Source organism: Taudactylus pleione, unplaced genomic scaffold (genome assembly GCF_031769625.1).
Source record: "Taudactylus pleione unplaced genomic scaffold, aTauple2 ptg000656l, whole genome shotgun sequence".
Classification (NCBI taxonomy): domain Eukaryota; kingdom Metazoa; phylum Chordata; class Amphibia; order Anura; family Myobatrachidae; genus Taudactylus; species Taudactylus pleione.
This window is the reverse complement of record NW_028285058.1, coordinates 1,780,289-1,803,349: the sequence shown is the minus strand read 5'-3', so window position 1 is coordinate 1,803,349 and position 23,061 is coordinate 1,780,289. Positions and strand designations below refer to the sequence as shown.

General features: G+C 45.0%; 1 protein-coding gene across 4 annotated transcripts in view; it reads right to left on the bottom strand.

The window, feature by feature from the left end:
• Positions 1-18,368, bottom strand: part of PKN3 (protein kinase N3) — a 43,101-nt gene extending 24,733 nt beyond the window's left edge. For 2 of the 4 annotated variants that reach the window (XM_088455476.1, XM_088455477.1), the window contains exon 1: positions 18,271-18,368. Coding sequence is in view for 2 of the 4 variants with exons in the window: in XM_088455474.1 (XP_088311600.1) it covers positions 2,673-2,699 (27 nt within the window). In the remaining 2 variants the exon portion in view is untranslated. Of the gene's footprint in view, positions 1-2,672; positions 2,884-18,270 lie in introns of those variants that run through there. The other 2 variants (XM_088455474.1, XM_088455475.1) reach the window with 2 other exon arrangements.
• Positions 18,369-23,061: the final 4,693 nt, after the last annotated feature.

The following is a 23,061-nucleotide window of genomic DNA, read 5'->3' as shown; positions in this document are numbered from 1 at the left end:
TCTACAGGTAACAGGAAACATGACTCACAGCCACAGGGACTGCACCTGTAACGCCCTGGAGAAATGTAGACGTATACTGTAAAGATTTTCAGGAAAATAACATGTAACTTTAGGTTCCACCTGACTCGATCATGATGGGAGGGGCGGCAGAGAACAGGACATTATAGCTGGCTGTAGGGAAAAACGTTTAAAAGGGAAGTTTGGGAACTTTAACAGACAAGTCGTCATTTCCTGGAATTGCTTCCTGTTACTGAACACGGTTGACTCAAAAATCCTGGGACACCATCCAACTACATCTGGTACAAAGAGCCAGTGTCCTGTACAGTGGCACTACCTTTATGCAGTATGCAGCAATACGCTATAATAAACATAAGTAACTATACCTGCCTCTCTTCTCTTACCGTCCACAACTTCTCGGCGGGCCTAGCCCTCTGCAGGACTCCCTAGAGGGGGGCTGGTTTGCCAACTGACACAGTGTGCAAATAAAATGAGATAAAGTTAAGTGTAAGGACACAGGATAATTGAGGACCGTAGGCTCACTCTGGTGCAATCAAACTTCATTTTCCAGCCAGCCAATCAAAACAACTATCCAATATACAAATGCAAACGCTGATCAAGACTGGCATAGCGAATCTCAGAGCGTATGCGATTCGGTATGTAACTGCAACATCTTGGATACATCACAGCTGCTGGGAATCGTGGTATAGATTCTATGTGCCATTCAAACCCCACATCCACCTCAAACATATCCATTTACAGTATATGACCAGGCACAGAGGTGGCAGTCATTTTGTGATGCAGCCTAATAATCCACTAGTGCTCCTAATGAGTATGCATGACCAATAATATAGCGATCCAGCCTACAGAATCGTCGCCTTTACTACAATTAAGGGATGGATCAATTTAAATCTAAGTCTACAGAGAATACATTAATATTCTTATAAAACAGCTTCTGAGTTTAAAGCGTGACATGTTTTCCAATAAATGGCATGCATTCGTTTGCAGCTGTCCGAGTGCCTCCACTGGTTTCCATATTACAAGAGAGGTGCCCTTGTAAACCTGTTATATGGAAATCATATGACATCAGAGGCTGTCAGGATACTGTAGGGAAGCAGGAAAACAAAACAGGTTAAGCCACCTGCCAAGAAACTTTTAAAGCTCGCTGTATTAATGAGGGTAAACCGCAGCCAGCTCACACTAATAAACCACCTGCACCAGCAGAGGTACTGACTGTGTCTGTAGATGTAATAACAGCAACTGGGAATGGTACGGATCATTATACACATACATACAGGATTTGTGTGCATTCTCTTGTAGTGGGAGTGAAGGGAATTGTACAGGTTACTGATAACATATACCAGCTGTGCTAGATTACCCAGAGTGCTCCTAACACAGAACTACGTATTTCTAAAAGCATATAGTTAGAATACATTTTTTTAAATGAATAAACCCAATATTTCTAAAACAAGGTGTACACCAGAGGGCGAGAGGAGATCTGGCACCTCTATACTATATACAACACGCATAACAAATACGCATAAACATGCAAGATCATTTTTAAAGTCATTCATAGTTTAATATATAGATAGTGCAATGTGTTACCTTTATTACAGTGCACTGTATAACATGTAGGATTACAAAAACAGCTGTAAACATTTCCATAAAAGGAGAATATGTAAACCCTGGGAGTTTACAAACTACAACTTATCAACTGTTTAAAAATAACAATAAATTTGCATTTGCTAGTAATAACACATTGTCACCTATTTGCTTATAATAACAGTCACCTATGTGCTAGTAATAATAGTCACCTATGTGCTAGTAATAATAGTCACCTATGTGCTAGTAATAATAGTCACCTATGTGCTAGTAATAATAGTCACCTATGTGCTAGTAATAATAGTCACCTATGTGCTAGTAATAATAGTCACCTATGTGCTAGTAATAACAGTCACCTATGTGCTAGTAATAATAGTCACCTATGTGCTAGTAATAATAGTCACCTATGTGCTAGTAATAATAGTCACCTATGTGCTAGTAATAATAGTCACCTATGTGCTAGTAATAATAGTCACCTATGTGTTAGTAATAATAGTCACCTATGTGTTAGTAATAAATATAATAGTTACCTATGTGCTAGTAATAATAGTCACCTATGTGCTAGTAATAATAGTCACCTATGTGTTAGTAATAATAGTCACCTATGTGTTAGTAATAAATATAATAGTCACCTATGTGCTAGTAATAATAGTCACCTATGTGTTAGTAATAATAGTCACCTATGTGTTAGTAATAATAGTCACCTATGTGTTAGTAATAATAGTCACCTATGTGTTAGTAATAATAGTCACCTATTTGCTAGTAATAATAGTCACCTATGTGCTAGTAATAATAGTCACCTATGTGCTAGTAATAATAGTCACCTATGTGCTAGTAATAATAGTCACCTATGTGTTAGTAGTAACACAAATTGTCACCAGTGCTAAAGACACAGAAACATTGTTTACTGTAGAGTGACAGGTGCTTATTACACTTTATAGACAACTACCCAACTATTGTACTTTATACAACACAAGACTATAATGAATACACTGTATGTATGATCCACCCTGCTGCCACACCACTCCCATGCCCCTGTGATCTTTGGACTCCGGTGCCTGGTCATTGCTCACCTGCAGCGGCTGCGGCTCCCCGGCCATTTCCCTCCGCTGACCGGACCTCCTCCTCCGCCCCCAATCTCCCAACAATAACTTCAATCTTCCCGGGGAAGCCGGCTCCGCCCAGCGGGGGATACCGTGTACTGCACAGCGCCCTAACGGGAGACAGACGCCATCTAGCGAGGGTAAACCAACACTGCTTCATCTCAACGGTCATTAGCAAGACCGTAAAAGGACTTGGCTTATTAGCGACATCTAGTGGACAGATAATTAAGAATGCAGACACCTATTGATGTGGTTCCCAAGCTAGGTGACAAAGTGCATTTACAGGGGTGCTAGCTACGCATAGTCGGAGTTCTGTCAGCTGGTGCTTCAGAGACGGCCACTTTCTTGGTTATTGTACACATGCGCACTATAGATGTCTCCAGGAACATAGTGCGGACACCATGTTCCCGGAGACCTGCGAATGCGCAGTAGACTGTGGCACAAAGCTAGAGTCTGCTACACTTTGGGGGGAGGGGAGAGGTTAGCATACCTCCCATCATGACCCTCTCCTGGAGGGACACAATGCTCTGGTCCTGGACTTCCCTGGTAAGAGGCGGGGCTGCAGCGCAGTTAAAAGTCAAATAGGGGAGTCACACCAACTGTCATGTCACACACTGCCAAACATCACTGGCTGGGACTCACTGGCAGTTTGTGTGACTCCCCTATTTGAATTTTGGACTGTACTGCTGCCCCACCCCTGGAGCCACCACTAATCAGAAATTACCAGGGAAGTCCAGGACCAGAGCATTGTGTACCTCCTGGAGAGGATCATGTTGGGAGGTCTGGGTTAGGGTTAGGCTGTGGGAGGGAAGGATTAAGGGGAGGGTTATGGGAAGGGTTAGATAACTTGCCTCCAGGTGTCGGCATTGCAAACCAGTCAGGATTCTGGCGTCTGCACTGTGACCGCCGGTCATGTGTGTGCCGGCATCCAATACCCAACATTGTGATGGGGACTATCTGCGCCCCAGCCAGTAGCCATGTTCCTCAAATACCCAGGCCTGCATGATATTCTGGTGGCCCTGGCACCACCACAACAAAATGCCATGAAGCACTTCATTATGTCATGGGTGCAGGGGCTGGAATGATGCAATTTACTGCACTATGGGGCCCATTAATCAAAGTATATTGAGGTATAATCCCTGAAAACACCGTTTTCGGGGGTTTACCTCAAATACTAAGTATCCCCCGTTTGTATTAAGGAGGGACCACAGCAGGTATCTCTGATACCTGCTTTGATTCCTCCATTACCGCTGGCAGCCGCCTCCCCCATAGGTTTCTATGGGGTATGCAATGCTGCCAGATTTACCAATATCCGGAATGTGATGCAATCCAGAAATTGGCCCCTGCAGCTAACGCCATCTGAAGATGGCGTTAGTCGCTGAATCCTATAGGCTACACCACGCATAATTAGCCGGGGGTGGGATCCTTCGGAACCCTTCCCGGCTATGGCGGCTGTGCATGCACATCACCCCCTGCACCGACCGGCAGCTCTCCCTGCACAGCGCAGTGACCAGAATTTTGCAATGCGATCATGGGCGGTACCGTCATACCCTGATCGCGTTGCTAAAGTGATCATTAATAAATGGGGGCCTATGCCTTTGTCACAGCAACGATTTTATGAACGATTTTCTGTCTAAAGGTGCATACACACACAACGATTTTTTGAATGATTATCGTTAAACGATATTGTTTAACGATAATCGTTTGAAAAAATCGTTCACTTTCTGAGTCAAACGATGAACGATTATTGTTCATGCGCGTTCACGTTTGTAGTTTGTAGTTCAGTCAGACTTGTCAACTCATCGATTTTCACTAATGGTGCATACACACGATCAGATTTTTTCTTCAGATATGGACGATAACGATTTAAAAATCGTTCAGTCGTTCATATCTGATGGAAAATCGTTCATATCTGACATGCCTGAACGATGGACGATCAACGATGCGCGTTCCCGTTTGTCAGATAACGATATCTGACATCTGATGGGTTTGCAGTCAGACTTGGACGATTCCATTCATTTTAATGCAGTCAAAAATCGTTCAATCGTTCAAATCGTTCAAAACTTTGGTCAAATCGTCCAAATCGTTCAAATCGTTTAATCGTTCAGTCGTTCATCTGACAAATCTGACAAGTCTGACAAATCTGACCGTGTGTACGCTCCATAAGTCAATATGCAAAAATCGTTTGTAGTTCATAAAAATCGTTCATTACATTTAAATGAACATAGTAAATGAACAAGTTTAGTAAACGATTTTAGTTCATTTTTTCAAGGTAGAAAATCGTTTACTAAAATCATTCATTAACTAAATCGTTGTGTGTGTATGCAGCTAGATTATCTGTCAGATTTTTTAAAGTGTCATGAACGATTTTTTTGAACTACAAACGATTTTTGCATATTAACTTAATGAAATTCGTTGAGTTGACAAGTCTGACTGAAGTACAAACTACAAACGTGAACGCGCATGAACAATAATCGTTCATCATTTGACTCAGAAAGTGAATGATTTTTTCAAACGATTATCATTAAACAATATCATTTAACGATAATCGTTCAAAAAATCGTTGTGTGTGTATGCAGCTTAAAGCTGCATACACACACAACGATTTTTTTAATGATTATCGTTAAACGATATCGTTTAACGATAATCGTTTGCAAAAATCGTTCACTTTCTGAGTCAAACGATGAACGATTATCGTTCATGCGCGTTCACGTTTGTAGTTTGTCGTTTGTAGTTCAGTCAGACTTGTCAACGCAACGATTTTCATTAAGGGAATATGCAAAAATCGTTTGTAGTTCATAAAAATCGTTCATGACATTTATGGAGCGTACACACGGTCAGATTTGTCAGATGAACGACTGAACGATTAAACGATTTGAAAGATTTGAACGATTTTACCAAAGTTTTGAACGATTTGAACGATTGAACGATTTTTGACTGCATTAAAATGAATGGAATCGTCCAAGTCTGACTGCAAACCCATCAGATGTCAGATATCGTTATCTGACAAACGGGAACGCGCATCGTTGATCTTCCGTCGTTCAGGCATGTCAGATATGAACGATTTTCCTTCAGATATGAACGACTGAACGATTTTTAAATCGTTATCGTTCATATCTGAAGGAAAAATCTGATCGTGTGTATGCACCATTAGTGTTATGTTTTATCAAACTCTGCTGAAACCTTGCGGCTTGGCCTTCTATATAGTTCCTTTATCAGCTCTGGATGTACTCATGAGTAATTTTCATTACATTTTTTTTTTTTATCATGTCCTAGAAAATTCCAGGACGGTAACCTCTCACAGCATTTACTGAGCACTTTACAGACTGTGCATGTCAGGGTCAGCTCAAATATAGTATATTTCCATGGAAGAGTTTCAGGATTATGATTTTGCGCACTTGTTGAAAATTAGCATTTTGAAAACCGGTCAAGAGATTAGAAAGTTCATATGATATTCTCTCCTTTTTACTTTTTAAATAAATGATTTCAATATAGTGACTACGTTCTCTGCTTTATTCCTTCAGTGAAAAGTGCTCCTGTGACAGAAGTGGTTTACTCACGATATGCGGTATGCAGTCGGGAAGTCGGCGGATCTAATCCCGTCAGCCGGCTTCCCGACTGTCATATCCCGGCAAGAGGGTCTAAGGATAGGCGTCGATAGACATACGCCGGGAGCCCAACGCATAGCCGCGGAGGGAGGGGAGGGTTAAGTTTAGGGTTCCCAGGGGGGATTTAGGATCAGGCACCCCCCCGGGAGGTTAGGTTTAGGCTAGGGGAAGGGGGGGTTAGCGTTAGGCACCCCCTCGGGGGACTTAGGTTTAGGCGGCGGGGAAGAGGGGGTTAGGTTTAGGCACTTAGAGGGGGGATTAGGGTTAGGCACTGGGGGGGAAGGTTAGGGTTAGGCACCCCTAAGGGAGGGTTAGGGTTAGGGGGTAGAAATAGGTTAGTATATACTTATCTTTGACGATCGGGATTTCCTCCTCTGCCGGGATGCCGCTGTCAGGATTCCAACCGCCGGGCATGGGTCCAGCGGTAAATCATACCGATTCCCGATATCCACATATGAACATTATATTGTATTAGAAGGATCTTATTCCTTGAGAACTTGTTTTCAAGACAGGTTTCCTATAATGTAAGTTTAGATGTGGTCCCGCTACTATCTTCTGCTATATAATATAATCAAATATTATATGCTTAGTTAGAGTAATGCTGCCATCTACTGTACGATTTCAATGCCTATATAAGTGGACCGGGCTGGAATTCCTATGAAATGCCTCCAGAGGACTTGCAGAAGCCGGTAGCCTGGAAAGGCTTCTAAATGATGGTGTTCCTAATGCTTTGTGCAAACTGGTAATTGTTTTTGGCTCCAGACGCCATACCTATATGCTAATTGAAGTTAAATAAACCTGTTTCATTTAACTATCGGGCTGATTCAGCAAGGAACACAGTTGCTAATACGCACGCAATCAGCCGATTGTTGCGTACTGCGCAGGTGTAAGCATCGCAGTGCGCGTGCACGAACAAGCCATTGCGATCAGGACTGCGATCGCAGTGGCTAGGCAGACCCATTGCAGAGTGATTGAAAGGAAGTGCCGTTTTTGAGGGTGGTAACGGGGGGGGGGGGGGTGGTCGGCTGAATACAGGCGTGGCAGACTGAACGCCGTTGCATAAATTATCCACTACAAAGCTCTACGCAGCCTGAGGCCTGATAGCGTACGTGGAAGTTAGCAAATTCTGAGTAAGGTCAGAGCCTGTGCAAGTGTGCGTGAGGCTGCGATGGTACTCTATTGTACCAATGTTTTCGCAGTCCTGCTGAACATTACGGATGTGTGTAAGGTAAAGTGGGCGTCCTTATGTAGTGCTGAGATTGAACTGCGGTCGCAATGGATTAGCATACTATCGCAGTGAGACTGTGAGTAATCGCTATTGCAGTTGCGTTCCGTAGTGAATTAGGCCCTATATATTTTGTGTCTGTTGTTACTCCTTGTCAGTATCAGCATTTCATTATTGTAAGCCATAAACTAACTCCCAATTACACCACCCATCCTATAGGAGGAAGTGTGTAAACAGATAAGAAATATGCGTCAGTCAAAACTTGTTAAACTTGTTTTTGCAGCTAAACTTTTGACTTCATATTGTAACTGTAACTACATAACCGACATATTATTTTATGTTCAATCATCACGCCTTAGGCTGTCTTTGTAACCAGACCTATATAACTTGTATGAAAGGACCGAGAACATCCTATAATACTAATGTTACAAACATATCACTTAATTCAGTGTCTTTGAACAGTTACACTGAATACAGTCATTGGTGCCACTTCCAGGACAATACAAATTCATCAGGCAAATGCACTAGGCGTTTCCAGTCTTTGCATCACCCACTACAGCACATACATATCCATACAGAATCTGGCTATAGCCATGTAACATTATAGAAATTGTAATAATTCCTTCTGCAAATATATGATTAAAGATCAGCAGCAACAGCAGCACATATGGGAAATTACTTTTATTATTGGCATAATAAAAACTCCAGGGGGTAAATTTACTAAAGTGAGAGTTTTTAGAAGTGGAGATGTTGCCCATAGCAACCAATCAGATTCTAGCTAATATCTTCTAGAAGGTGCTAGTTAAATATTCAGTAGGATCTGATTGGTTGCTATGGGCAACATCTCTACTTCTAAAGACTCTCACTTTAGTAAATGTACCCCTTGGTGTTACTGACAAATGCACAGTACAGGTATAAAACTGGGGGGCTAGCATAGACGTAGTTCCTAGGCCAGAGTTTCCCAAACTCCGCCATTACAATCCAGGTATTAAGGATATCCATGCTTGAGTCCAGATGGTTAAATCTAATTGAATGCTGTACTAATTAAGGAGCTCATTCAGACCCGCTTGCAAGATGCGATCGCTCGCTGGCAAAAGGGGGCCGGATATTTAAATTAAGCGCTCGCGCTGCGTCGCGTAAGGACACCCACTGTGTGTTAGCGAGCTGTGGAAAAGTGCGCTCGCAAGTGTCTGAAGATGCCCCCTTGCCACTCGCAACACACGTCATCTCCGGGAAATGTATGATTAATCGGGACCATCGTGAGCCATCGGAGCTGCTCGCATCCCTTGGGGTTGCCTTTCCCCGCTGCAAGCACTGCGATCAGTACAGGATGAAATACATGCAGGTGACGTGTTCAATGACGCTACTTTGCTAATCATGCACGCCCTTTAAACAACGTTTTGGCGGACTGACACACCTGCGTTCGCACATCCACACCCCCGTTCACAAGCACCTTCCCCTGTTACCACAAATTAACGGCACTATCTGTCACTCAAAGCAGCGACCTGATAGTGGCTTACGAGCAACCAAAATCAGATCGCAACGAATGGCTTGTGCACGCGCACTGCGAATTATACGCATGCGCAGATGGGCGAAAATCGCTCAGAGCGAGCAATCGCGCCTTAGCGAGCAGGTCTGAATCAGGTCCTAAGTCACCTGTGCTCAAGCATGGATATCCATATAACCTGGACTGTAATGGCGGGGTTTGGGAAACTCTGTCCTAGGCTTTAGGTTACACATGTGTCTTCCTTTGCTACAAATTGACGCTGTCACCAAGCACAAGACATCTCGGAGGCGGTGTCACTGTTTCTGCGCTGCCAGGCTGCGTTAAATCCCAGCTCAGACTGGGTGTCATCATAGAAATGAGGACGTGTTCTGTAGCGTCTCGATGTCCGTCGGCTCCCCCACACCTTCGGTTTATTGCAGGCCTGCAATAAGAAACAATAACTAGTGTATATACTGTATGCGTCTCAGGTTGGATTCTGGTGCAATATTTGCACTGAACCGCTGTAACCAATCAGTAAGTAGCTTATAACTTTCTATTGCAAGTTAGACAAAGAAAGCACGTTTCTGATTGGTTGCTGTGGTTTTACGCAAATTTCTAAATGTGATTTTAATAAAGGAATCAAACAGTATGAGCAGCTTTCAGTGAACAATTATTGTGGGTCTATAGTTAACTTATTGGGCTTATTTCATAACACACAGCTGTGTGTATTCATGTGCTGTAGTACATAGCAACCACATGCAGGTCATTTACAAACCGCAAGAAGTGCGGACCTGCATTGCTTTACATGGGCTTGTCGGCCTATTTGTCTGTCTATCGCGTTTCACGGTGCGTGTCAATGCTTTAAAATGGTTCGTGAGCTTACTTGTCATTTATCGCGTTTCACGGCGGGCATCAATGCTTTACATGGGTTGTGGGCCTACCTGCCTGGCTGGCGCTTTTCACAGTGGGTGTCAATGCTTTACAATGGTTCGTGAGCTTACTTGACTGTTTATCGCGTTTCATGGCGGGCATCAATGCTTTACATGGGTTGTGGGCCTACTTGTCTGTCAGGTGCGTTTCACAGTGGGTGTTAATGCTTTACAATGGTTCGTGAGCTTACTTATTGCGTTTCACAGTGGGTGTCAATGCTTTACAATGGTTTGTGAGCTTACTTGTCATTTATCGCGTTTCACGGCGGGCATCAATGCTTTACATGGGTTGTGGGCCTACTTGTCTGTCAGGTGCGTTTTACAGTGGGTGTCAATGCTTTACAATGGTTTGTGAGTTTACTTGTCATTTATTGCATTTCATGGCGGGCATCAATGCTTTACATGGCTTGTGGGCCTACTTGTCTGACTAGCGCGTTTCACAGTGGGCGTCAATGCTTTACAATAGTTTGAGATCTTACTTGTCTGTTTATCACGTTATATGGGGGGCATCAATGCTTTACATGGGTTGTGAGCTTACTTGTCTGGCTAGCGCATTTCACAGTGGGCGTCAATGCTTTACATGGGCTCGTGGCCTACTTGTCTGGCTAGCGCCTTTCACGCTGGGCATCAATGCTTTACATGGGCTCATGTGCCTACATTTCTGACTAGCGCATTTCACGGTGCACGCCCAATTCCTAGTTCTTTAAATTGCCCCTGGAATATCATGTTGTGCTTCCACACTTCTGGTCACCCACTGGTAAAGCCCTACATAGTCTCCATTGTATCCATATACTATAGAGGTATGTGAATCTGAATATGCATCCTTGCTATATTATTGTGTGTGAGGCTGCATAGAGATATATTGGTTATATACTTGTGCTGGAAGCTATAAGGAAGCATATTTGCTATATACTAGTATGTGAGGCTATATAAAGGTTATGGCCACACCTGCCTCAATCAGCACAAATACAATATCCGATTTGGTGTTATGGCAGACCCCTATGTATTAATAAAGATCTATTCCCATGTAGTCATTAGACATTTAGGGTTCAATTCAATGAACTGCAAAACCCATGATTTAGTAGACCCGTAGTCGATTATTTTAATATGTACAAACAAATGACATATATGTACATACAATGACTTGAAACAGAAAGTAAAAATGGCTCTGCCCAAATATATCTACTATGTCTGTGTGCATATATATTGCCACTAGCACCCTTCCCGAGAGCCCGTAGACCTTGTCGTCTGGTCATGACTTTGGGTATCAGTGTAGCCTTCATTTAGCTTGCGGCCATCACCAATGTAGTTAAAATACTTAAATCAAGGAGTAATTTAAGGCAGGAAAAACACGTATATGGTTTGGGGTACCCAATTCTTCATAACAAGCAGTTTCTAAGAACACGTGGCTGGCTGCAGGGATCGGTCACATATTTTCCACTTGTTTGCGTGGGAACAGTGGAAATCGATAAACAAGTACCTTTTGCTCTGTGTCTTAACCCCTTTAATCCTATACTCTAGCAATAGCACAGGTTATAACTAAATATACATTAAATCATCGTACAAAGTTAAGGTATTTTTACCCAATATATTTTGCATGGCTGGTGGTTTATACTATCTGATTGCATCTTTGCATATACCTGTACAAGGAGTGTGGTGCCCATCTGCAGTGATTCCATGCGCTCATTAAGGTCACACAGCAGCGCTGTATGTTCTGCTAATGATTTGTTAAAGTCCACACTAGTCTGTTCCATGCAGCTGGGGCCTGGACTGTTGGCACTGCCGCTGATGGTCTGGGGAATACCAACAGAGAATAGAATATAGTCATGCAAGCCTTCTGTCTAATGCAGTCATACAAGCCTTCTGTCTAATGCAGTCATACAGGCCTTCTGTCTAATGCAGTCATACAGGCCTTCTGTGTAATGCAGTCAGGCTGGAAAAGACAAACAATATGGTGAATCACAGAACAGCAGCGTAGACTATTGTGTGACCGGGATGTAGTTATATTACCGGTGACCGGAATTCCGATGTCGGAAGCACGACCCGGGACTAAAGATAGGCGACGAAATCCTGATGCCTATCTTTATCCCGATGCCAAAATCTCGACAGACGGCATCCCGAACGGAGGGAAATGGGCCTTTATAGGTTTTAGCCGCAGGGAGGAGGGGGGGTAGGTTTAGTAACCCTCGGGGGGAGATTAGGGTTAAGCACCCCCTGGGACGGTTAGGTTTAGGGTGCTTGAAGGGGGGTTAGGGTTAGGCACCAACGGGTTGGAGGTTAGGGTTAGGCACAAGGGGGGGAGGATAGGGTTCATACCCAACCAGGGTAAGACTGACCCACAGGGGTACTGGGGAAATCCCCGGTGGGCCCCACTGCCTGAGGGCCCCACCGCTAGGGATCGAGCAGGGTCATAGATGAAACTGGGTGCTTAATTTGTTTCTATGGATACTACACTAAGATTAGCCCTCCTGCCAATTAAAGTGAGTGGTGCTGACACACCCCTGTCCCCTTCTTTTTTATAAAGGGGCCCTGTTCTTTGCATTTTCTCTCTAATGGTTGGCCAAGTCCATTTGTTTTGGCTGGCCACACCCCCTCTGCTGGCTGGCCACACCCCTTAAGCTTGGGCCCCTACCATTGCATTCCCTGGTGGGCCCTTCATGCCCCAGTCCGACACTGTACCCAACCCATGTGACCAATACCCTGAAGTGACCTAAGCCTTTTTTATTGCCTTATATAAAGTGTGAGAAGTCCCCCATATATGAGCACTGTACCTCATTTATAAGACCATCATTTCCCCTACTGATAATACCTCTACTGTACCCACTGACCTTACCAACATCACTTCTACATGTTGTACAGATGTGACCTGGTTAGTGGAAGAATGTATTCATTTATTATAATCAAATATATCAAAGTTCCTTCCAACCTTCCAGCCCTAGAGATCTGGGTATACGTTCATCGCATTGACATTCAGAATGACGACATGCACAGAATGTTCACATTCTCAATGTCGACATTGACAGAATGTCTACATTGTGAATGTCAGCAGACGAGGGTTAGGTTTAGGATGTGATTAGGGTTAGTTAAGGTATCTACAAAAAACTGCGGTATCCGGATGGAAGATCAACAGTGTCTAGTTAGACAGTCAATAGGTCGACACAAGATAGTCGACAAGCAATATGTCGACAGGTTCAAATGGTCGACAGTTAAAAGGTCGGCATGGACATAGGTCGCCAGTGCCAAAATGTCGACACAGAAACGATCAACACAGAAAAGGTCGACACGGTTTTCCATCATTTTCCATAATTGTTTGGATGACGTGTAGGGTAAGGTTTACGGTTAAGATTAGGCACTTGGGGAGTAGGGTAAAAAATACAATAACAAAATGCATAAACCTTTTACATGTCGACCATTTGCGTGTCGATCGTTTGATCCTGTTGATCTTTTAATTGTCGACCTTTTGACCCTATCGACCATCTGGTGTCGACCTATTGGCTGTCTATTTGTACACTGTTTGTCTGTTATACCACGCCAGAAAACCGCACAGTCGCCATTCCGATTGTCATCATTCAGATTGGCTACAGATTCAGGGACTCAATTGTACCCAGACAGATTCAGGGACTCAATTGTACCCAGATATGCAAGTGTCGCATATCAAATTAATCAGTGTAGCCAGCTGGTGCGTCCTAGTTGCTTCACATTTTACGTCTGGCGCTATCAGAGTCTTGCGTTACCTGGCATGCAGAGAGGGGCTTTTTAGCAGGACACATCTGTAGCAATGGAACAAATAGCTCGTATTTGAGTATTCGGGAAAGACAATCATAACAGCTTCAGCCATTGCAGCAAAATCACTCAGCATATGTGGTGAGTATAAGAGATTTCTGTGCACCTTTTGTACTTCTGCCACTGATAGTTTGAGGCGCTCCAAATTGTCAATCTGGCTCCTCAACCGCTGTTCCAAGTCCTCTATTAGGCTGATGGTTTCCTTAGCCCCCAGGAGCGTATTTACACTTTTACTTGTAGCCATATCTGGTATCTTCATAAAGGAAAAAGAGAAAAAAAAAACACACACACGTGTATATATATATATATATATATATATATTGTGATACTTGGGGTAATTAGCTTGGTAGACTAGTGTCAGTGGTGCAGTGATTAGGTTCAGAATCAGACTCCACACATGGCATTCCAGTAAAGCAAATGAACTTGGTGCTTTACTTCCAGCATAATCAGGAAACAAACAGAAAATAATAAACGCCTAGCCCTTTCTTAGGGCACTAGCTCACTTCTTGAACCCTCTCTACAGAAGCAGCTACTCTGCATGAAAGTCTCTCACAATCTCTGAGATTGGTGGTCCTTCCTGCCACATGCAGGACTGGACACTGGCCCCCCTGGCCTGGTATAGCTTCCTTAGCTTGTTGGCTGCCGCCTCTCACAGACTGGTCTGCTTCCTTGCAGGTACCATAGCTCAGTCCCAGAGTTGGATAGCCTTCCCTGTATCTCACAGGTCTAGGCTCAGGCCTCCTGGCCCTCACTGGCTCGCTAGCACCCCGTCGCGGAATGCTGACTACATTGGGCAGCGTCTCACAGCTGTAACAAATTGAAGTGTGCAACACTTGTTGCTAAGGACATGATACTATATAACATCACACTTCACATTTCTAACAAAAATAATGACACTAACAACAATTGTTAACACACTACATAATCACCTAGTGCTTAACAGTCTCAATAATACATAAGATAAATCTGTTAAATATATGGACTTATTAAACATAGTTAACATTAGTTTAATAACAGGACATCATCGCGATTAATTGCCATCTAGCAAATCTCTCTTGTACCCCTTTTCCACCAAAATTCCGGGTCTGACCCGGAGTTGGAACAGGGTTCCTATCCGGATCAGACCCGGAATTTAGCCGGCGCCGTCTCGGGAATATCCCGCTCACACCGCAGTCGGGTCTGCATAGACCCGGCTTTTCCGGTGTGAAAGTGGACGCTTGGAGATGACGTCATCTCCGAGCGCCACTGAAGCCGGACCAATCGGCCAGCTTGCGGCACACTGCAGGGTTTCATGGGTTACTCCCTTGTTAAACCCTGCTAGTTACCTGAGTTGGATTGCCGGGTCACTCGACCCGGCAATCCAACCCTCACCCCTTTTACACCAAGGAGCTGCCCGGGTTAACCCTGCAATAACCCGGGTTTTAGCTCCGGTGTAAAAGGGGTATTAGTTGACTACCATAAAATAAAATCTAATATATAATGTAGAAATTAAGTTTCCACCATATTACGTCTAGCCCAGTTATCAAATATAAGGCATGGTATATTACATGGTAACGTTATCATACTGAATCATATTAAATTCTAAAATTATTATTCCATGACCAAATTGTGTAACCTCAAAAGGAGTTATAGATAACACTGGAGCCCCAGTGTCTCATTTAACCCCCTAGGTGCCAGAGTATTGAGGTGAAATATCCATCTACATTCTTTCTGTGGTAATATTTCCACCCTATTCCCCCCTCTAGGGCTAACAGGCACACGATCGATAATTATGGCTCTAATGCTGGCCACACTGTGCTGCTGTTGTAATCAGTGTCTGGCCACCGGCTGGTCACTTTGACCTTTCTCATGCGCCTGTTTGATAGCACTACGGTGAAGTGCCATCCTTTCCTTAAACGGTCACTGGGTCTTGCCTATGTATGCAAGACCACAAGGACATGTTATATAGATTACATGTGTTGTAGTACATGTTACATTGTGTTGGATGGTATGCCTCTTCCCCGTCTGGGGATGTCCAAATGTGGATCCCGTCAGTAGAGTATTACAGGTGACACACTCCAGACATTTATAGCAACCCTTGCTTGTGCTCAAGAAATGCTTAGGTCGTGTGTTAGTCAAATTGGAGATATCCAATTTGACCGCTCTATCTTTGATATTAGGACCTCATTCAGAGCCGCTCGCAAAATGCGAGCACTCGCTCTGAATGAGGGCGGCCGCATCTAAAAAATGATCCGGCATCCTGGCCGCTCACTAGGCTGTGGGTTACCACCCACAGCTTTAACGAGGGGCCAGGATGATGATCGCGATGGTCAAGACCATCGCGACCATCGGGGCTTGCGACGAGATTCTTGTGGTAGGGTCTCGTCTGCCGCAAGCCCCAGAGGGCTTTCGGCTCTAATAGAGCCGGAAGCTCTCCCACTGACATCAATGGTCAGTGGGAAAGCTTTTGTAGTGAGACACGGAGCGAGAGAATTTCTCTCTCGCTCCGGGGCTTGCGCACGCGCAGTGCGGCCGCTGCTCAAGCGCTTGCAAGCGGGTCTGAATGAGGTCCTTAGTCCCCCTAGTATAGCTGAGTAAGAGCTGGGTATCTTTTAATGCTGGTAATTCAATATCAGAATTGATAATTGGCCACCATTTTTTGGTGGTTTCGATACTGTTAAGTAGTATATTTGTTAAACCAGGGGATATGGGTCTTAGATTTATTACGAATCATAGGATCAACACCTGTCAATGTTTTATTTCTGGGGATGTTCAATACTTTAGTTTTCAATTTTACCAATCTTTCTTATTATATCCACGTTGCAGAAATTTAGGCAACATGTCGTCCATATATATATATATATATATATATATATATATACACACACACATAGGTTGGCACTCATGTCTAGTTAGATTTTGCCTCTAACCATCCTATTACAGTAGCTATTCTATTATTAAACCATGCATTGCACCTTTTTAAGAATATCTCGATGCAACAGACAATATTGAGGAAAAGCTGCCGGCTCCCAGTCTAGGGGTTCTGCAGCGAGAGTGGTGTATTTCCCACTAAGCATGTGCCTAAGGACGCCACTTGCTGAGGGTGGCACAGCAAGCCTTGTCCAGTAGAGAATGGGTGCTAATTGTTATATGTGCACCTTGTTAAAAATAATATTCAGTTTAAAACACACAATACACAGTACTTTATGCAGGGGACTCAAACACCAGACCTCATGTGCCATAAAGACTTAACACATGAGCTATTTGGGGACGGGGGCAATAATGTTGTGCTTAGGGGCGGCATGATGCCTAAATACGCCCCTGCTGCAGAGACAGTAATAAACTTTGCATTTGTGACATTATGTTACTTGATCACTGTTTTAGGTGCCCCCTAAACTATGGCACTGGTAGTGTCTCTGCATATCTCACCCCAATGATGCCTCAAATATCCATTACTTCTAGCCAATGCCCCAAGGTAATTATTTGTGAGAAAATGATCATACTTCAAAGTGACAGACAGGAGACTTTGGAGATGAGAAAAGGGAATTAGGGGAAATAGGGTTACAATGAAAAACAGTAACCAACCTATTGCATTGTGTGTCTGTATCATAAACTAGGGCTGTATTCAGCTATTGGGCTGCATCAGTCTGGCTGTATTGCTCAGTACACAATGGTACCTACTGCTGTCTTCACTAGGGATGCTGCATACTGGACAATACCTAATGCACTTGGCTGTAGTTATTCCCTATGAACGTTTAATTACTGATAAGGTCATTTGGTCTAAAACATCTTTTCACTTTTTGAATGAGATGTTGTGTTGTCCTGAAAGGTCTCAATATTTTGCTGTGATTTAGTGATCAATGACATCACTGCTAGTATAGGGAACAGTGGGCCTGATTTACTATCAATAGCGATTACGTACGCAGTTCAAATACGACAGTATGCTAATTCATTGCGATCGCTATTCCCTCGCAGCACAACATAAGGACGCCCACTTTACATACCACACATGCGTAATGTTTAGCAAGACTATGAAACCATCGGTACAATCGAGCACCATCACAGCCTCACGCACACTTGCACAAGCTCTGACCTTACTCAGAAATTGCTAACAACCACACACGCTATGAGGCCTCAGACTGCGTAGGCCATCGCAGTGGATAATTTATGCATGCCCCTGCAACGGCGTTGAAACGCACTGGCACGCCTGCGTTCGCCCAACCACCCCCTGTCACCACCCAAAAACGTCACTTCTTGTCAATCACGCTGCGATGGGTCTGCGTAGTCACTGCGATCGCAGTTCCAATCGCAATGGCTAGTTCTCCGCACTGCATACGCAGTTGTGTACGGTAGTGAATCAGACCCAGTATCAATTACATATGCTTCTGCTAGTATAGGGAACAGTATTTATTTGTAAAAATAAATCAGAGGAAGAACAAGGAGCACCATAGTCCTCAATAGTCCTGTTTGGAAAGTCATATTTCCCTGACACTGTATAGCGAATGCTGCAAGTACTGGTGTTGGGCAATAAGGAAGTGGACACAACAATATAACTCACCTCTGTGTATGCAGTGGGGTCCAGGTGTGTGGGAGGAGAGGTAGCACCAGACTGTGCACTTTACACCAGGAATGTGTGGAATCCCAGCACTGACTGGGCAGGGGGAGGAGAGAATCCCAGAAAAGTTTTTGTCTCCTCCTCAGTGCAAAAAAGTTAACACTTCCACCTCTTTCCTTCCCTGCATAGAATTACCAGAACAATTTCTTCTATTCCCCCTGCTGGACAATACGAGTATGAACAAATCAACATGTTCCATACACAAAATCTGCAGAACTTCCCAATTACTCTTTATAAATCACTGTACAGATCTCTATAACACGGTCATTTTCTATGCTCTATATTTGTCCTGGGCTTACAAACCAAGAAAAACATATATGGAGTCTATGTACTAAGCCGATAAAGTACCAACCTATCAGCTCCTAACTCTCACTTTACAGGCTGTGTTTGAAAACTGACAGCATCGGATTGGTTGGTACTTTATCTCCATCCACTCTATGGCCCTCATTCAGAGGCGGTCGCAAGAAGCGATCGCTCTCTCTGAATGAGGGCGGCCGCTTCCTTTTTTTTAGTGCGGCCTCCTGGTCGCTAACTAAGCTGTGGGTTACCACCCACAGCTTAGCGACCGACCAGGTTGATGGTCGCGATGGTGAACACCATCGCGACCATCAGGGCTTGCGACCAGACCCTAAGATTGGGTCTGGGCACTCTCAAGTCCCAGGGAGCTTTCTGCTCTAATTGAGCAGGAAGCTCCCCACCCACATCACTGATGATTTCAGTGCGGCCGCCCACAAAACGGCAGGAACGCCTCCGTTTGTGAAACCACCCCCCGCCCCGCCTACAAAACGGGGCGAGCTGTCGATCAACATCGACAGCCGCCCCTTTTGTAGAGAGCTTCGAAGCGAGTTTCTCTCTCGCTCCGGGGCTTGCGCACGCGCAGTGCGGCCGCTGCGCATGCGCAGGGCTAACCATCAACCCAGTTGCCAGTGCATCGGTGCTTGCGACCGGGTCTGAATGAGACCCTATATCTCTCCAAGGCTTAGTACATATATTTTAGTTCCTAACCTTGTAAACTCTGCTCAAGCATAATGGGTCTGATTCAGAGATTGACTACCGCAAGCGATGTTTTCAGTCTGCGCATGCCTCCCGAGATGCACAGTGCATTCATCCGGATGGTTACCGCCGGCAGATGAAAAACGAAATTTGGACACAATTTCAGTGGGCGTTTCAAGGTGGCTAGCCAGACATGGGCATGTCGGGGTCAGTGACTGCGTCTTAGGGATGGCCATCGGTATGGTTACCATCGATGGCAAAATAGAAAGTGGCCATCGATGGTGACCGACTATGCGATGGCGGTCCATCGATGGCTTCACCAACCAATGGTCATCCCTGTTCTATGACTGATTGGCCCGTGGGCCAATCAGAACCGGGGTGTGTGGCTTTGCGGGTGTTGGCAGGCGTGTCTTGGCACCTTGAAAAAAAAACAAAAAAACTATTTGGTTATGTTCTTCCATCGATGGGAAAAACATTCAACAGCCATAAACCATCGATGATCCCTACTGCGTCTTGTGACGGCATTGCCTTGATACCGGCAGTCATGTTCAGGTGGATAATCTGGTGCAATGTTCGATTTTGCGACTGATGGTGCTTCTTAATGTGCACAGTGGCAGATTAGCGCCACATCCATTGGGCGTCTCTGTGTTAAGTCCATTGGCCGTGATATTAGTATATAGACGCAGTCGCACAGCGGCAAAAGACGCAGCCACAGCTGCAATAGCGTGCACCTCTGAATTAGACCCAATTTCTCTGCTACGAAATGATCCCTCTCTTTGTAGTGGTCTAACTAAACACGCAGCTGACATAGTAATAATAAAAACTGTTCAACTTAAATAATGTGAACTGCGTCAGCGCACTAATAATAGTAATAGTATCAGTAGGTGGGATCAAGAAACCTGCAGCCAATCAGAAGTGGATCCCAATCCTCATCACCACCAGTGCGTATTGTAGACCAGAGTCTAGCACCCACGAGATAGAAGCCTCCTGACAGGTGCATGTACAGCTTTGTTGTGGTCGGAATGAGATTGTTCTTGCATGAGCGCACTCTTATTATACTCACCCACTGCTTGCAAATCACCTCCCCAGTTTTGCTTATCCAATCAAAACTAGACGTAGGCACATTAATATACATACAGATTGATGTGTAAGAATTTTTTGTGCTTTGTCCAATACAAATCAAAAAAATTGCGCCCCTAAAAATATAGGGGGTCATTCAGACCCACTCGCGAGCGGCAGCACGCTCGCAAGTGGGTCGATGTTCCCCACTGCGCATGTGCACGACGGAGGGAGCTCCGTCGTGCGCATGCGCGAGACCCGGCGAGCGAAGGACTTTCCTTCGCTCGGAGTCTCGCATCAAAGGGGGCGTGCTGTCGATGTTGATTGACAGCACGCCCCCTTTGGTGGGCGTGCCTGCCAGACGGAGGCGTTCCTATGGGAACGCATACCGTCTGAAGCCGGCCCCACTGACATCACTAGTGATGTCAGTGGGAGTGATTTTGGCTCTGATAGAGCCAAAATCACTCCAGGGCTTGCGGTTGTGAAACCCGACCACAGGGTTTCACTCGCAAGTCCGATGGTCGCGATGGTCAAGACCATCGCGACCATCTTGTTGGACGCTCGTATATGCTGTGGGTGGTGACCCACAGCTATACGAGCGTCCAGGAGGACGCTCCATTTTAATGGAGGTGGGCCCTGATTCAGAGCGAGCGCTCTGGTCAGAGCGTCCGGCTCTGAATCAGGGCCATAATCAGCCCAATAGTAGTTCTAGAATACTAAAACTAAGAGGGTAATTCAGAGGTGGATGCGTCTATATGTTAATTCCATAGCCGATGGGTGTCTTATTGAGACGCCCACCAGCAGCGGCGCAAATTGGCAGCACCAACGGACATTGCACCTGCCAAAAAATGTCGGAGGGACCATGGCCGCCGGTGTCAGTGGAACTGAGTCTTGAAATGCGGTCGCTGACACACCCGCGATATGCCCCAATCTGTTAGGCGTGTCTCGACCGTTTCGGAGGCATGTGACATCCTGCGTTTGTGATCCCGTATGCAGGAAACATGGTCCTGAAGTTTGTTACATTCAGAGACCATGGAATCACTCAGGAAGTCGGTGTTTGCATGATCTGCATCCAATGCTGCGTATGGCTACGGTGGACAGCTCAGTCCTGGCCAATGTTGCATTAGTATCATTTCGCATATCCACAGCTGTGAAAATCGCAGCTGCGAGAACATTAGCGTACAAATCTGAATCAGACCCAACATGCAAGAAAATGACAGTGTTTTGCTGAAGATGTCATACGCCCTGTGCTAACCAAAACATCATATCCTGCATTAATATAGAAAACAGGCCCCTGATCACTGTGTGAAATGACCAACAATCCTGCTCAAAAGCTGATAAGGATCAATCAGTTTGTCTGGCACTTGGCAAATAAATAATAATCCGGGCGACAGTATAAGAACTGGGGCATTTGGACCCGGTTATTAGCGATCAACACAGGTCCTTTTTCTGTGTGAAAGGATCAACCTGGGTCAAAATTCCTGGGACTTCGATCCTGATAATATGTTAACATTAAGCTGTCCTGATATTGCCTAGTGTGTACCCAGATTTAGTTGCTGGAAGCGAGAATAGAAATTCAATTCCACCAGTTTAAAACACTGAAACATCAATTCCTTCCTCAATGAATGTTTGGAAAAGATGAACCCATTTATCTTCTTAGACAGGCTCCTGAATCAGAAGTCCCGTTGTACGAATATGGCGCCATTCCCACCCCTTAACCAGTTAAATAGTTCTATAGCAATAAGTGGTAGGGATGGCCATCGACAGTTAGCCGTTATCGACGATTAACTGTCGATGGCCGATGGTTTTGCCATTGATGGCAGAGAGCCAATGGTTCTCTACCATCGATGGACAAGTGGAAGCCAATCATTATTTCTTTTTTTAGACAGAACGGAGCTTAGCCCCATCCCTCAGCCAACGCTAAGCCCCGCCCCCATATTTTAATTGGTCCGCAGCCCGTTGTGCCCCCAGGAGTGATGGCCTTCGAGGGTTGCAAACCATAGATGGTTTATGTGCCATCGATGACAGGGACTCTAAATCTACCCTGGCAGTCCCCGTATAGGCGCGTGCTCAAAAGGGGCGTGAACTCAACAAAAAAGCATCATGGTTAAATCTCATGGGGGACTAGCCTACAGCACGCCCCCGTCTCTCAGTATCCCGGCCGGGCAGAGCTGCTCAGCCAGGTTTTAAGACCGGACTGGCCCATCGGGCCTTCTCACATTTGCCAGAAGTGCCAGACGACCAGTTTAGCCCTGATCAGTGGCAATCACTGTTGGCCCCATCGATGGCCATTCCTACTGCGTGGCAAGGGCTGAGGGTGGCTATCAGCACCCCGACTTCCTGTCTGAAAGAGGTGCGGGTGGAAAAGCAATGGGCAGGTGCAGAGCCGTAACTAGACTTTTTGGAGCCCTGTGCCAGAGAGAGCATTGGTGTCCCCCCTCCTTCCCATTTTTTAAATAGGGACATAAGATAGTGCACCTGAAAAGGGGCCATGGCTTCATGGGGAAGGGCCAGGGAAGAGATAGGGTTACTCCTGGGGCGGCCAGGAGATGCTGGGGATAAAAGAAGAGGAACCTACAAGCACTCAGTTGGGACGAGGTAGGTGCTGTAGGGATTGGATATCAGGCTAGACAGGCACTAATGTCACAGAGCAACAGTAACCCCGCCGACGGCAGGAACCGG